The sequence below is a fragment of the Battus philenor genome, unplaced genomic scaffold (genome assembly GCF_028537555.1).
Source record: "Battus philenor isolate CCGP_79_NKW_IND1 unplaced genomic scaffold, ilBatPhil1.0.hap1 SCAF_13, whole genome shotgun sequence".
Taxonomy (NCBI): domain Eukaryota; kingdom Metazoa; phylum Arthropoda; class Insecta; order Lepidoptera; family Papilionidae; genus Battus; species Battus philenor.
In genome coordinates this window covers 13,892,853-13,908,929 of record NW_027181675.1, presented here as the reverse complement: position 1 = coordinate 13,908,929, position 16,077 = coordinate 13,892,853, and the positions used below count along the sequence as shown (strand labels likewise).

The 16,077-nt window shown below is 36.7% G+C and overlaps 1 protein-coding gene across 1 annotated transcript in view; it reads left to right on the top strand.

Moving 5' to 3' along the window:
- Nucleotides 1-16,077, top strand: part of ksr (kinase suppressor of ras) — a 37,961-nt gene that overhangs the window by 1,049 nt on the left and 20,835 nt on the right. Inside the window, exons 2-5 of the mRNA XM_068777278.1 lie at nucleotides 12,582-12,719; nucleotides 13,744-13,882; nucleotides 14,756-14,848; nucleotides 15,431-15,560. Of these exons, the coding sequence (XP_068633379.1) occupies nucleotides 12,582-12,719; nucleotides 13,744-13,882; nucleotides 14,756-14,848; nucleotides 15,431-15,560 (500 nt within the window). The remainder of the gene's footprint in view (nucleotides 1-12,581; nucleotides 12,720-13,743; nucleotides 13,883-14,755; nucleotides 14,849-15,430; nucleotides 15,561-16,077) is intronic.

Genomic DNA, 16,077 nt, shown 5'->3' with positions numbered 1-16,077 from the left:
TTTGGCTTCTAATACATCACCTTTTATAATTGCTTGCTATGCAAAAACACAACATTGTCCTTGTGATGGATTTATAAATATTTTAGCAAGGTCCACTGAATAATAGTTGATCTTTATTAATGATGTCTATTGAATTTATATTCTATATTTGATATGTATTGTTTATATCTTGCATATATAATATGCTATGACTATATTCAATGATTTTGGGTACAATGTTCCAGTTCATACTTGGTTGTTCATAAACCAGTTGCTTTTGTTAACTTCACTTGTTTTTTTTTTTAATTAGTTATAGTCAAAGCATTTGACCTTTGTATTGCCTGATGTTAGACAATAAGAAGGCCTTTGACAGTACATGCTTGCCTTGTATATACCTATTCACTCTTTATTTCATGATTCTCAAGTTATAGCTAGGTTGAAACAACAAGGCCGTTCCATTCCTGGGTTGTTTTCTGTATAAAAGTAGTAGCAAAATACTTGTTGTGGGTGAACAAATTTCAACCATGTATGCATGTTGGAAATTCATGCATCTTGATGTCCAATTCATCATCCAATGACTCACAATTTCTGTCTGTCTGTTTGTTCTGGCTAATCTCTGAAATGGCTGTACCAATTTTGACTGGACTTTTACTGGCAGGTGACTGATGTAATAAAGAGTAACTTAGGCTACAAATATTTTACACAAAATCTATAATATTTAACATGATAACCAAAACTAAATAAACTGTGTAATTTTTTTGTTAAATACCATGTATATAAAGCCGCAGGAAGGTTTTAAGAAAAATTAAATGAGTTATTATTGTATATGTCTAAGTTGAGAGTTTTATGCTAAGTATTATAGGTGACAGATGACAGCAGACATATTTATGTCATCCAATAAAGCTGTGTGAAAACCTATGGGAGAAATCATGTTCAGCAGTGAACTTCAGTGGATTATTAGTAAAGATGATCTTGTGGATGATGAGTTTTTCCCCTGAGTTGAGAACATTTCCTAACCCTTAATAGCCTGATTTACGAAAGTGATTTTTTTTAAATATTACTGTGTTTGCTTGAGGGTCTAGATGAAGGGAAAAATATATATATTTTTAATTTCGTTGGAAAAGAATATTATACAACAGTAAAATACATACAGCGAACCTATAAAAAAAAAACTAATAGCAATGTGAACATTTGATTTAAAAGATTGGTATCAAAATTGAAACTCTAGGCTATTAAGGGTTAAAAAGATTTAAAATAAATGTACTATTGATACCCACCAACCAACCAGCCTTGTTTGAATAAGAAATGCTTTTTGTTTATTGTATTTCAAGGTCAGATTTCAAATGACTTGTTTCCAACTTAAATAGAGCAGTGCTTTTACAGGCCTATCTCTAATCAAATACAAACTTGTTATCTTATATGATTGTGTGTTGATAAAACAAAGACAATACTTCTTAGAATACCATTATAGAGGATTCATAAATATAACATATATATCTTTAAGTAATTTATAAGATTTTACTGGTGCACAGCTATCTCCGTTTTAGGATTCCATTGATTCACTATGTAGTGCGAGGTGGATAGTGTTGTTGGTGTTAGCTGGATGTGGTGCTTGTTGCTGAAGGCTTGTATAACTGGTTTAGATAGGTTTAACCTGAACCAGAAAAGATTATGGAGATGATTTGTCTATTCAACATTGGAACTTTTAACAGAACTCTTAATGGTCATCAAGTTATTATTATTATTTTTAATCTATTTTATTTTTGACTCTACCCTGCTTCGCAAAGTATTGTGGTTGTGGAGAAGAAGCGGGAAGAAACTCTATAACAACATGTTTTAATAAAGTTTAATACAGATTTATAATTATACACTTTATCAGATATAGCCTAAATTAAATGAAAATAATCAGTGATGTTACCGCCAAGGATTCTTGACATTTAAATATTCTTTTATTAAATAGTAAGCTTTTTTCATCAATTTATTTTAATGTATGCTCAGGATTTTGTTAAGAGTGGTGCAAAGATAATCAGCAGGTATGTGTCAAAATGTTACTCATACTATGCTTATATATGCTTATACTTAAATAGAAGGATATAATATATACATAAATCACACAAATATATATATATATATATACATATGCTACATACTTAATGTGTTATTAGAGAGAGTTATGGTAATTAATGTAAAGATAAATGATTCTATGTTAGCAAAAGAATAAATAAATATTGAACATACATTTTATATTTAACTGTTTATTTAATTAAATGACTTTTAAAATATTATTAACTCGAAGAAGTGTGTAACACATTAGACCTCCTAGTGAGTACACTTGTAACCTAGATAGATAGATATCTAGATATAGCATATCTATCAGTTTACCTGCATTATAGATAAATCTGTCCATATGTGATTCCTTTTGATAATCATAAACATAATTTATTCTTAGTTTGTAGTTATCCTCTTACCAATAAAACATAAATTCTGCATGTATTGGACTAGGGTGCCCATATGTTGTCGAAATTTATGGGACAATTTTTTTTAATATTGTTTTTAAAGAAACAAAATTTGATATTCATTGACATTATACAGGTTGTGAAAGCCTTAAAGAAGTAAATGATTAGCTAATTTGCTGTGAATCAGTGTATGGAATAACTTATCAAAAAAAATCAATAGTTTCATAAATAATAAATAATGTTTTGATAATTTAGTAGTAACTGTATTCTCAAAATTTGATTTAAATAATTAAAGTTCATTTTTTTTTAAAGATTATAGTGCCTAAATAGTACGCAATAAAATTATAATAAAAGTACAAGTCCTAATTTCATATATTAAGATTGTGGTATCTCAATATTAAACAAAAAAATTATTAAGGATTGCAATAAGGAATCGAGTTCGCTACGGTGGTGGGGTTCAATGCTATGCACTGTGCTTTCATAGTGGTACTGACGTGCCATGCTCCCCTACGACAGTTCCATACTTTAAGTACTTCAAAATAAGTCATGTACAGTACAACGGTACGGCAATAACCGCGTAGAGCAGGGATCCCTCCAAAGCCTTTCATTTTACTCTGTTGATGTTAATGCCGTTAGCCCTAAGGCTTTTACAGCTTCATTGGCTCGAGTTCACGAAGCGGAAGGGTCCGTGAACTAGATTTAAAAACTAAAGCTGGTAGGGCGCCTACCAGTTGCACAGTGACGTTCGCACGTTTTTAAGGCTTTTCGCGGTAGAGCTTTGACGGGGTGTGTTGCTGGAGTGTGTTTGCGGGTTGGGACGGCAGCGCGGACCACAGGCGAGCCGAAGAAAGATCCGGATCCAACCACGGTCCGCCCACGCGGCTAGGCAGCGGGCGGCTGCTCACTAAAACGGGTGTTGTGGTCCTCCATAACCTCTATCAAAAACTATAATATATACTAAGAGTATTTAGAAATTTTAATAGCGTGTTTCAGAAATGCTTAGAAAAAAAAGGACAGCATTCGTACACGGGTCTCAGGTAGAACTTCAATAAAGAAAAGACATAACAATACATATAAATATGGCACGCATACGCATTTATCAGAGGGCTGGCGGGCGGTGCATTTCATTGCACGACTACCACTGCATGTGCGGAAGTGGCTAAATATTGGTCCTTTTCTTATTTAGGATGGACTTCCGCGAGATAACGCCTGATTCCATTAAATATTTAAGGTCAGCATGCCAAGCTGAACAGGCGCGTTTATACAATAAATTAACCAAACTACATCGGGTGGAAGCTCAAAACGTTTGGTTTAACCAACAATGCAAGCGGTTGAATATGACTCTGTGTTTGACACTAATCGGTGTAACATAACTCCTGAAGATGCCCCGTGGAGGGGTGAAACAAGTGTTGAGTAATTTGGTGGTGGCGGTTTATTGCACGACTAAATATTGGTCCTTTTCTTACTAAACAATTTTTTTTTACACGTAACTATATAGGAAGTGAAACCTCCATCTCTCACACGCAAGCAAACTCAACTGGGTCAACCTTGTGAAGACAATTAACGGAAGTTACGACTTTATTTTGGACTTGAATGTCGTTCCAAATGGCATTTGCAGATTTCACAGGTTTAAGGTGGCAGGGCGAGAAGTGCGCTTATTCTAAGATATCTTTCAAAGTAGCAAAGTTGGAGGCTGCTATATACTACTATTATACGAAGTAAGAAAAGGATCAATATTTAGCCACTTCCGCACATGCAGACAACTGTTGAGTTTCTCTCCGCCTCTTCTCAAAGGAACTCCATTCCTAGATATTTAATGGAATCAGGCGTTACCTTGCGGAAGTCCATCCTAAGTAAGAAAAGGACCAACATTTAGCCACTTCCGCACATGCAGTGGTAGTCGTGCAACAAATTGCACCGTCCGCCAGCCCGCTGATAAATGCATATGTGGCAAACAATGCGAATCACACAACCGCCACCGTCAAAGTACTCTCGTGTAATATATACGATGTAACACCGACGAGCTATTAGATCGCTTTGGTTGACGTTCCATGAAGTGACTTAACTCAAGGACCCCACTAGGGGAGGGACCTGAATTTGGGCTGTCACTCGTTGATAATACCCGCTTAGGGCGCCCGAGGGGGTCGAACCTCTGCTTGTCTGGTTGCTATTGTCTGACTAATATCACTGCTGCCACTTAGGATAGCGTTAGCGCTGGCAGATGAAGCAGAAGAAACTCCAGCAACGGTCCTGATTAGTATGATCAGTATGACTCGTATAATTTAGTTATTTTTGGAGCGTCTTGTCTTACGATTGTTTATTATAATGCCGCCGTAATTAATTATATATTTATTTTACCTGATACCCCGAAAAATGTTTTTAAAAGAATCGGTATTCTGTCGTTACTCAATATATGATAAAATATTTATGTGCCTAAATTTTAATTCTCATTTTAAAAAATACTCACTTAAAAACTAGAAAAAAACTCCTTACGTATATATCTTTAAAAGGTTAACAAATTCTTTACGGGTCCAAAGGTACACAAAAATTTTAAATCTAAAATAAATAATAAATCATATAGAATGTACAATAAACCAAGTTCCATGGTTTGAAATTCATTTTGAATAAAGTGACTATTGAATTTCTGGCCAATAGAAGCATTCCGAGTCTATGGTAGCTTACTCCTTATAATGTTAAAATAATCGACGATTCAAAAGCGCATGTAAACATATTTTGAATTTGAATTGAATAGAATGGTTACGTAACATATATGTCGCCGCCCCTATCCAAGTTATTATTTTTATGGGGTTTTTATATATTAGAGTGACCGGAAAGTAATGTCGTTTCTGTCGATAAATTTTACAGAAAAACCGTTTGATTTGTTACCGCTCCGGCATTGATTTGTATACTAGATAGCAAAAGGTTGTTGATAACGAAGGTGAATATATTGTTGATTAGAAATAAAAACTTGTTAAAAATGTAGTCGTGTGAATTTGACTTAAGAAAGCGATATTACATTCCGGTTCCCCTAATATTTACAATCTACGAGTTCCAATACGCCTTTTAAATTTTTTGCGTAAGTTTCTAGCTAAAAATGGTAAAATAAAGATAGTATACAATGTAAGTAAAGACTTAAATCCTTTCTTTCAAACTATACAAATATTATAATTTAAAGTATACCAGTTTTTGAGATATTACCAATATTTATTTATGTTTATTTAATATTCTTTATTGTACACGATAAGATACATGTAATAAGTTTTACAATAATATACAGAAAAGTACAATGGGCGGTCTTATCACACAAGGCAATCTCTCACAGACAACCATAGTAAGGAAAATATAAAAGTACTTATAAAGGGTAGTTCATGTGTACAAAAAAATACACAATACATATTTAGTTACTCGTGTCTCCTGAAAAGTTGCATTTTCGGATTAATTTTATTCAGCGGGGCCGGCGATAAATAAATAAATTTACTTATTAGTGTGTCAATACCGTCATACCAGCTTGAGACGCCCACGGCTGGACATAGATTTAAATAGGACTGGTTGGAAGCGGCCTGTATCATCATATAGATCGACAAACGCCCACTGAAAAGCACAAGTCTCACGCAAAGGCACCTATGGGGGGGGATATACAATAATCGCCACGCTTAGCAGGGGGGTTGGCGATCGCAGTGTGGTATTATGGTACGCAGAGGATGCAGCTGCTCTGGAAACTTGTTCGTGAGCAGTGGCAATCCTATATAATTAATGTCATCATTCATCAGCATTCCTACGTCCCCAAGATGGGGCAGAGGGCATCCACAGTACGTCGCCATCCCAAGCGGTCTTAAGCCTCGCGCTTTACTTCGCTCCACGTCATTCCAACTGCCTTCACTTCTGCAGTGATTGTCCGCCGCTAGGTTTGCTTTGGGCGGCCAAGTCTTTGCTTTCCTTGAGAATACCATTCTAGGGCTTGACTCGATATGTGATCATCCCTTCGGAGCGTATGGCCTATCCAGTTCCACTTGCGGCGTTAGATCTGCTGGTCGATCGGCATCTCACCGCAGCGTTTCCAGAGGTCTACTTCTGAGACTTTTTCAGGCCAATGTATACCGAGAATATATCGAATACAGTTGTTAACGAAGACTTGGAGGTGAGATATCTTTGGTGACCTCCCACGTCTCGTATCCATATAGCAACACAGTTTTCGCATTAGACCAGAATATTTTGAGCTTAACATTCCTAATCAGATTCCGTGATTGTCATGAATTACGAAGCCTAGCGAAGGCTGTCAAAAATAATTCATATATAAAGTGCGAATTATGTAAGGTTGTATGTCTGAAATCAAACCTTCGACCTATGATCGTGAGTCTCGGTCGCCTACCACTGGGCTATACCACTGCCTAATCTGAAATATACGGTAATATTGTAAATAAAAAAATATGGAAAAATATGTACCTAGTCCGCCATATTGGAACGGCGTCCATCTTGAATTTTAAATTTTGACATAATCATCGTGTTTTACTAGTGTAGCCCTTTCATTTGATACCCATATTGAGGGGGTTAAGGAAAAATATGTAATTCGCCATTTTGTATCGGCGGCCGTCTTAGATTTATAATGTTATTGATTTTATTATATTGTATTGCCACCTAAATTAAATGTGTGTACCAAATTTCAGATCAATCTGACAACGGGAAGGTGCTTAAATTTCAATTTCTAGTTTTGACCAAAATAAACAACTAAATAAAACCGTAAAAACAACAGCCTCCGATCTATTTAAAGTTTTATTATAGAATATCTCAACTGTACCCTTTGTTCCTATTGCAATTGTGTAGATATAAAAGTTAAATATTTATTATGGGACGTCCTTTAAACAGCGTAATGTTTGGTGACACTACACCGCAGACAGTGGGCCCGATAAGTCGAGTGTTTACCAACAATCAATCAATAAATTGCGAGCATAACTAAACAATTACTAGATTGTTCACATTTAACTTCGTATATTGTACATTGTTAATAATGTACATGGCATGTGGGCCGTATACGATCACCGCTGCACTTTTCGTTCGTGCAATTTACAGTTCTCGTTGAAAAACAAAGGATTCTTAAACAAATGAATTGCAGACTCGAATATAGGTAACTTCACATCACGCGCGTGTACGTAATGCATATTAAATTTAGACTGTGTTTGGCACTAATCGGTGTGTAACATAGCTCCTGAAGATGCCCCGTGGAGGGGTGAAACACGTGTTGAGTAATTTGACGGTGGCGGTTATGTGATTCGCATTGTTTGCCGCATACGCATTTATCAGCGGGTTTGCGGGCGGTGCATTTTATTGCACGACTACCACTGCATGTGCGGAGGTGGCTTAATATTGGTCCTTTTCTCACTTAGGATGGACTTCCGCGAGGTAACGCCTGATTCCATTAAATATTTAAAATTTATAACTTTTTCCTGCTAGCTATAGCTTTGCAGTATTGAAAAAGTGTAAAGCATACGCCTTAAAAGACTTTAATTTTTAAAGTGTGGATCGTATATGCCCCTGGCGGCCTGAATGGAAAATCTTAAAAAATTGCCGTGCCACGGAACGTGTTAGACGTATACATGCGTTTCCCAACCTGGGGCCCACGCCCCAAAAGGATGCAATCTAGCTGTTAAGAGGATGTATAATTTTTTAGTACAAACATAATAATACTGAACAAACTACACTTCTCGGCGATAAATATTGCACATCGACCTTTGGAAAGAGACAATCGGCGTTCGCACGACTGACAGAACGTCACATAGGTAGTGTGAGACAGAGATAACGCTCTACGAAGCCGAAATAGCCTATTTTTTTCCCGTTCCCTTAATATATAAGCTAGTTAGGAAAGTAATAATTGAGTTATTTCCGGTAGAAGATTTAATTGTATTATGTCGAATCCAATTTCACACTTATATACGTTGCGCTTTTAAATATTATAAGCAAAAATCCATTAGAGCCTAAAGGTATAAGTGATGACCACATTTGGTTTATTCGGCAGGCCTACCCATCCACAAGCTGAACCCAAGACATGTGTGTGTGAAGGTCAGGGGGTGTAACTGGATTCTGGCAGCACATGACACGGGATTGTGGCGATTTTTGTGGAATTTTTGTCTTGCAGTAATAAAAATTCAACGTAGATCTGTGTGGGACGTTTACAAGCCATCATTTTCCTTGTACTTTACAAGGAGGAATTGACCTATTTAAACGTGTTCACTTTAAAGTTGTTTTTTGGTCCACACTAAAAAAAAATCGTTTTAATTAACTCCAATTAAAAAGAATTGAGCGCCACACACTAGACTGTACTGGAATATGTACACATGTCGTTCAAAACAACGATAGTGTTAATACAAAACAAATTGTTACTGCTATAATAAGAATAAAATATTTAATTATTAAATAATTAAAGTTTTTTTTTTTCTCGTACCCCTATCTTTGGTGGGACAGGGACTTTACGGGCAATTTATTTTTTCACATAGTTATTTATTATTTCCATTCTCTCCTTTCGTTCTTTACATATTCTTTCAATCTATTCTTTCATGCCACATTTCTGCTATATTTCCCTTTTACTCTTTGACCTTTCATTCCTCCCTCATTACATGTTACATTTTATCTTTATTTCTTTTCGTTTACATTTTTATGACATTTTTTCTTACTGTCTATTTAAAATTTTTCTTATTTTCTTTAATTTTTATTTTTTTGTATCACTTTTTTAATTATTTCCTTGCAGTATGAGAGGAATTCTTCCCTAGTATCCTTTCCGCCTATCAGGGAGGCTATTGACTCCTCCCTGATTTTAACGCCAAATAATTAAAGTTTATAGTAACTACTAGATTTTATATAGTTAAAATAGGGACAGATAATGTATTTGCATATAATTAGATGCCTATTGCTGTACCACGGGGTCTCCTTGTATATGCATCCTGAATTTTACGTTGTCCTCAACAAGGTCCACCTGTACACTTTGTGGGTTGAAGTTCCAGTTTGCGCTTGCAGGTCTATGATCTCTACTTCATATAATAACTACAATGTTTCTTTTTTGACCCCCGCTATCGGAGGTCTCTTGTACCCATATCTTCGAAAAAGATAGGGTCGTTTTATTTAATTTTTTGTTCACATTACTTTTATTTGCGCCCTCTTATAATCTTTCGTGCTTCATCTTTTTTTTTCACATTTCTGTTTCATTCGATATCATTCATACCTCATTTTTATTTTGCTTTATTTGCTATTTTTAACTTTTATTTCTACTGATTGCTTTTCCTGCAATTTTCCTGCAAAGTTCGAGGAATATTGATCTCTTTTCGTTCTTCTTTATTAGCTAGGCCATTAACTTCTCGCAGATCTTCATGCGTAACCGGCATTCGGAGTCGACCCGGAAAAACTACTCTGCTATTTGATAGAAGTTGCGCTGCTAGCAGCTTTGCCTTTTTGCAGCATCGGAATTGTGCTCGCGTTAACAAGATGTGATTTAAAATTTTACGCTAGGTGATCGTATAGTTACAAAGAAAACGTTTGCATGAAGATGGACTGTACCCGTGTAGGTGTATAGTGTTGTGACTAGTGTGGTGTAGACTCGGAATGTGAAGACTACACGGCAGTAGGAAGCGACGCCGTCCGACCCAAACTGCTCTCGCATACACACGAGCAAACGTTTCTTGAGTATTAGTGTCGGGCTTGTTCGGTGTATCGTAGTATTGATGATGACAAAGGCTCCAGCAACCCTCTGTTCTGTGCGCAATGTGGTCTGCCTATTACCACTTCAACTTCCCAATCCACTGGGCTATGTCAATTACTTTCATTCTTCTAGGTATCGCCTCTTGTAGAAACTCCTCAAGCATAGCTTTCTACATGAATCGTTCAACGACTGTGAGTTTGAAAGTGTGAGACTGAAGTTACAGGCAACGTTACAGTTCTGTAAAAGGGTGGATGTCCAACAAAACTTCAAGGTTCACCAGCCGTCTTTTCTGCGCGAAATAGCCTGCACAATGCTTCAACTTGCAAATAGACTGGACTATAAGACGAGTATACACATTCAGTGTTACCGCCGACTTGTCGCTTGATAAAAAAAGTAATCTTAAAAATTGAACATTGCTAGGACGTCGTTTAAAACAAACAAGACATGTGATTTTTAAAAAATTATAATAATTAGTTTTTTTTTTATTTAATGGTAAGAAAAAGACTAATATTTAGCCACTTCTGCACATGCAACAACTGCCACTGTCGAATCACTCAACACGTGTTTCACCCTTCCACGGGGCATTTTCAGGAGTTATGTTACACCGATTATTGCCAAACACAGAGTCACTTTGTTGCACGACTACCACTGCATGTGCGGAAGTGGCTAAATATTGGTCCTTTTCTTACCTATAATAATTAAAGCCGGTAGACGCGACGAGGGTAGGCCCCTCACTAGGTAGACCAACGACATAGTTAAGGTTGTGGGAAGTCTGGATGCGGGGAGACCAGGACCGGTTACCGCAGCGATCTTTGGAGAAAGCATATGCCTTGGGCGTCCTCCGGCGGAGAAGAAGTTGACTTCAACTTGGTATGAAATAGTTTACAAGACAAACATGCAAAAACGTAATCAAAAAAAAATTTTATGAAATATTAAACGTAATTGTACTATGGTGGAGTTTAACAGGTCAGGTAGGCAATGTTAAAGACAACACCTAGCGAGATGGAGCACAAAAATTAAAACGCTCGGATGAAAGATAGACAGTTTATTTTAAAAGTCATCCCCCTACAACTTCAGATTCACCAACGCCATAACAAATTATTTGTCATACGAATGAAATAATTTTTACATAAAACTTTCACCACTCATTTGTACATATTAAACATTGATACAAAATTAATATAAGATTGTCTTTAATTTAATAATTCATCAAGCACTAAAGATTTAATACAAATTCACAAACAACAACACATATGTCACTTACCATCGCCATTTTTTTAATTTCATAATGTTTTTCGGCGTGATACGCGGTTTTGACAACCGCCTGCAAATCATACGCCGCGCGTCCTTTAATTTTGCGCATGCGTAGACCAATGGATTGACAGATAAGCGAAAGCATTTTTGACAACTGTGATTATTTCGCTACAGTACAAATGCTTATGTTTGTGGAATATAAATCCTTATTATAATTAATTAAAAAATTCTCGCTTAGAATACTTTAATTAATCCTATAGACTGGGGTAATTGAATTTGAAACAGTTTAAAACCCAAATTATACGTGCTTCCAGTAATTGTCGGAAGCTTTATCAATTTAGAGGCAGGATCTAATGCGAAGCGCGAACAGGATGCGCAAGGTACGGCCGTATCACCCGTCATTGTTCTTAATCAATGCTAGTTTGTTTCACGCCTTGTTATGCCCGAACGTGGCTTTAGTCGTTCCGAAATATACAGGATGATTAGTTACAGGTGTAAAAGATATAAATGGATGATTAGTTCAATGTACATTACAGGAATAATAAATATCGTACCGATAGTACAGTAAGTGCTTTTGAAATAGATGTCCGACAAAACTGTTGCAAAGGCTCTTTGATTTAATAAATATATACATGGTAAAGACTTTCTAGTGATTTACGTCTATATCCTTATTAATTTTTTATTGTTAAAACTATGTGTGTTACAAAATTGGGGTGGACATAGAAGTGTAAAGTGAGAGTTGACACAAAACAGTTGGGATTTAGATGTCTAGACGATTAACAAATAAAATATAAATGACTGTTTGAACATCGCACGTTTGACAGTTCGCTTTGAACATCGCGCGTTTGACAGTTCACTTTGAACATCGCGCGTTTGACAGTCCGCTTTGAACATCGCGCGTTTGACAGTACGCTTTGAACATCGCGCGCTTGACAGTTCGCTTTGAACTTCGCGCGTTTGACAGTACGCTTTGAACATCGCGCGTTTGACAGTACGCTTTGAACATCGCGCGTTTGATAGTTCGCGCTGCAAATTTATATTATTGTTTAATAAGCGCAACAAACAATAACTTAGCAAACGATATAATAATGATATATTTTAATGTTTTTACTTAATTATTGACTATTTTTTAAAGGAATGCCATAGACATAACTTCTGGCAGTAGTCTGCAAAAATTAAAATTCTAACAGTTATTTTGTTCATTCCAGGGCAAGCTCGTGAAGCATTTCTCGCGGCAGCTGGTGTTCAAGTCGCAGTTCAGCGAGGAGTTGCAACGGGAGCTGAGCGACGTGCCTTGCCTGGCGCAATGGCTCCGCGTGGTCGGCCTCAGTCCAGAAGCTATAGAGGTTCATTTTTATCATCATCATTACAAACGTGGGAAGTCCACTAATAGACGTAGAGCTGTTGGAAGCGGCCTGTATTGTCGTCTGATGACTTGAACAAGCTCATCTTCTTCTCGTTAGCTTTGTTAGTTGACTTCGCTGTCCATGTCGTGGTCTCCAATCCAGAACCTTAATGTCCCAGCTGACATTTGATCTGCAGGCTGTATAATACCACCATCGCCACCAGCCTTGACAACATTTATGTTTATAATAAACAATGTCTGAAGAGTTAAAAGTTATTTTTTTTTTTTTAAGAAAAAATACAAACTTCTACAAGAAGATATATATAAATATATTTCAGTTATAAAGGAAAATTACAAAGGACTTATTGGAATTTTTTAAAATTATATACTAATGATCCAGGGATGATCAACGTGCGGGCCGCGGGGCGCTTGCAGCACGTTAAACATGCATATGCGACCCGCCAGGCATTTCTAAAAATGAATTTATTTTATTGACTTTCTCCCATTAATGTATTGTAATAAAAATAATTATAATAAAATGGCTAAACTGAAACAATAATAGCCACCGATCTGAACTGAGCGATGCACGATTGGAAAGTTGCGTACGTATTATATATACGCTTGTTTAGAAAAAACCATGCCAAATTTTTCATGAAAATTTTCAGGTATAATAATTTTTCCGCTCTGTTCTTCTAATCTTGTTTTATTTTTATTTTGCATTAAAATTTGTATATTTCATTAATAAAATATTTATTAAAAATAAAATTTTGTGAATTATTAATAATTTTTACATTACGAGCGGTCTACCAAAAATTTTTAAAATTTAAATTGGCTTTTTCGTTAAAAAGGTTGCTCACCCAGTTCTCTTCGGTGTTCGATATTACAGAACAGTACAAACTCTAGCAAAGTAAACTAGGACGTTTCTCACTACTTCAAATTAGGATTGTCAATGTTACAGTAATTTTTGTCCAAAAGCTTGTCAAGTATGGCGTGTACAGTAGGGTTTTGATCAAGTGACTGCTCAGGCGGTGTGCTCCCGCGTCGCGACCCTGGAGGCACTACGCGAGCGCTCGGACCACGAGCTCCGGGCGCTGCTGGCGGCTGCACGGGACGAGGAACTTCGCCGACTCTGTCGCGCCATGCAGAGGCTACGGACCTACACCGGTAAGCAACACTCGACTTGACTGCAGCTGGAATTATGCGAAAAATTGGCCACTGTAATAATTTTATAAAAGTCAGTTTTATTTTTCTTAAATGGCAGCACCACTCGACCCCTTCACTCTTTTGTGACAACTTCCGGTAAGAGTGGTGGAAACAGCGTTTTGATTATTGAGTAAGGAGCTCAGTCAGTCGTTCTATAACCATCGAGGTGATAAGTTGTCTAGTGGAAACTATGCCAGTTGACTTATGAGAGTATTAAAAGTGGAATAAAAGTATTTACTGCGCTGTGAATTGGAGTTTTTCTGATATTTAAACTATATTAGTTGGCCGATTAAAGTGTTAAAAGTGTAATAAAAGTATTTACTGTTCTTATGAACTGGAGTTTTTCTTGATACTATCATAATAGTCATATTAGCGGAGATGACCAGTCATGTGCTGCCTGCATCTAGCGACTTACCGTTACCTTAACTATTTCATCGGTTCACTTAGAAGGGGCAAACTTAGATAAACTTAGTTAAACTCACTTAGACAACGTCGACGGGCAAATAAACCGCGTATACCGACATTCTTCACCAATTCCTCAATAATAATGCTCAAAATATACAGAAAAATAACTCGGCACATTTGCTTACGGAAGATCCTCGATTTCTTCAAAAACCTAGCGATGTAGTCCAAAAACTTATTGTCACCCGCAAGACAGATGGTAAAAGGCCAAGGGACTGGTCTGAATAAATCCAGACAACATAAAATGTGTTTCTAAGGCCTTGCAAGTCGCGACGAACCGGAACATGAACGGTCAAGTCGAAAGGAGGGAGAGTATGGTAATCTAATAATGTTTAAATAAAATATTAATTTGAAATGATTGGGGTTTTGCAGAAGCTTTGGCACGAGGAGAGGGCGCTGCCGAGCTGCCTCTATACTGGGACTCCTGGGAGAGACACGCTCGTGCATCGCCAAGGCCAAGAAAAGGTATCAGCTTCTTTTCTTCACATTTGTAAGATGTCCCATTCTCTGAAGGTCCACACCAGTACCAAAGGAAGTCCTAATTGTCGACCTCGCCAGTTTCTTCTTGACTTCCTTTAAAATATATATCATGTGAGCCTTTTCCCACAGTACAGTTAGTCGCTGTATCTGTGAAATACAGGATATATGATTTAAATAACCTTAAGAATAAAATTTATTTCATAATATTCTGTTTACATCATTATTTCAGCAATTTCAAGTCCTCTGCTGAACATAGACGACCCCAAAGATTTTCAATAAGACCAGTTGTAAGTGGTCCACATCCAGCATCTGACTTTTATATTTCTTGTAAGTGAATGTACTTCGGTCTATGGTCTTTATTCAAGAGCCTTAAGGTCCAAGACTGTGCTACATTGCTTAACCACTGACATTTCTATTTGCCAATTTGTTGGGCTGTATTGTTGACTTTTGTTCATCTACGGATCTCCTCATCCTTGAGTCGACCTCTTAGAGAAATCCCAAACATAATCTTTTCAGATTAAATAATTTATATAAAGTAAAATATAAGTCGCTGTATTATCATTGCAGGTGGCAAGTCGCCCACAACGCCTGTGAGCAAGCGCAAGCAGAACTCACATCTACCAGCCCCTGCAGCTCTCACCAAGTCGCGTTCCCACGAGTCGCAGCTGTCTGTGAGACCTGATGCCTCTGATCTCAGGTATATATACAAAGATATGAATTTCGTCTATAATATAATGATGGAGAAATATTTGATTCAATGATGCAGGGTGATGCCAATGTATAGCTTATGTCAATTAAAGTACTCCTTAACCTAAAAGTCGATGGTTTCATAAACATTAATGGAATCATGCGTTACCTTGCGGAAGTCCATCCTAAGTAAGAAAAGGACTAATATTTCGCACATGTGCGGATGTGGCTAAATATTGGTCCTTTTACTTTCTTTGGTTTCATAAATAATAAACAATGTAATTATTATACAATAATGAAAACAAATTAATGTTATATACTTTATTTATTTTTCCTTGCTCTGTCTGTAAGTCTGAGCTCAAGTATATGGTATGTGGTATGTTTAAATGCCAATAAGGCAACAATGTAAATCCAAATCTGAAACAGTGGTAGCGCACAGGTAGAAGACTAAAACATATATTCCTATTTCAGGTGTTGATTCTGAACATCAATTTTCTCAACACCAATTAATCAGTCAATCACAATTC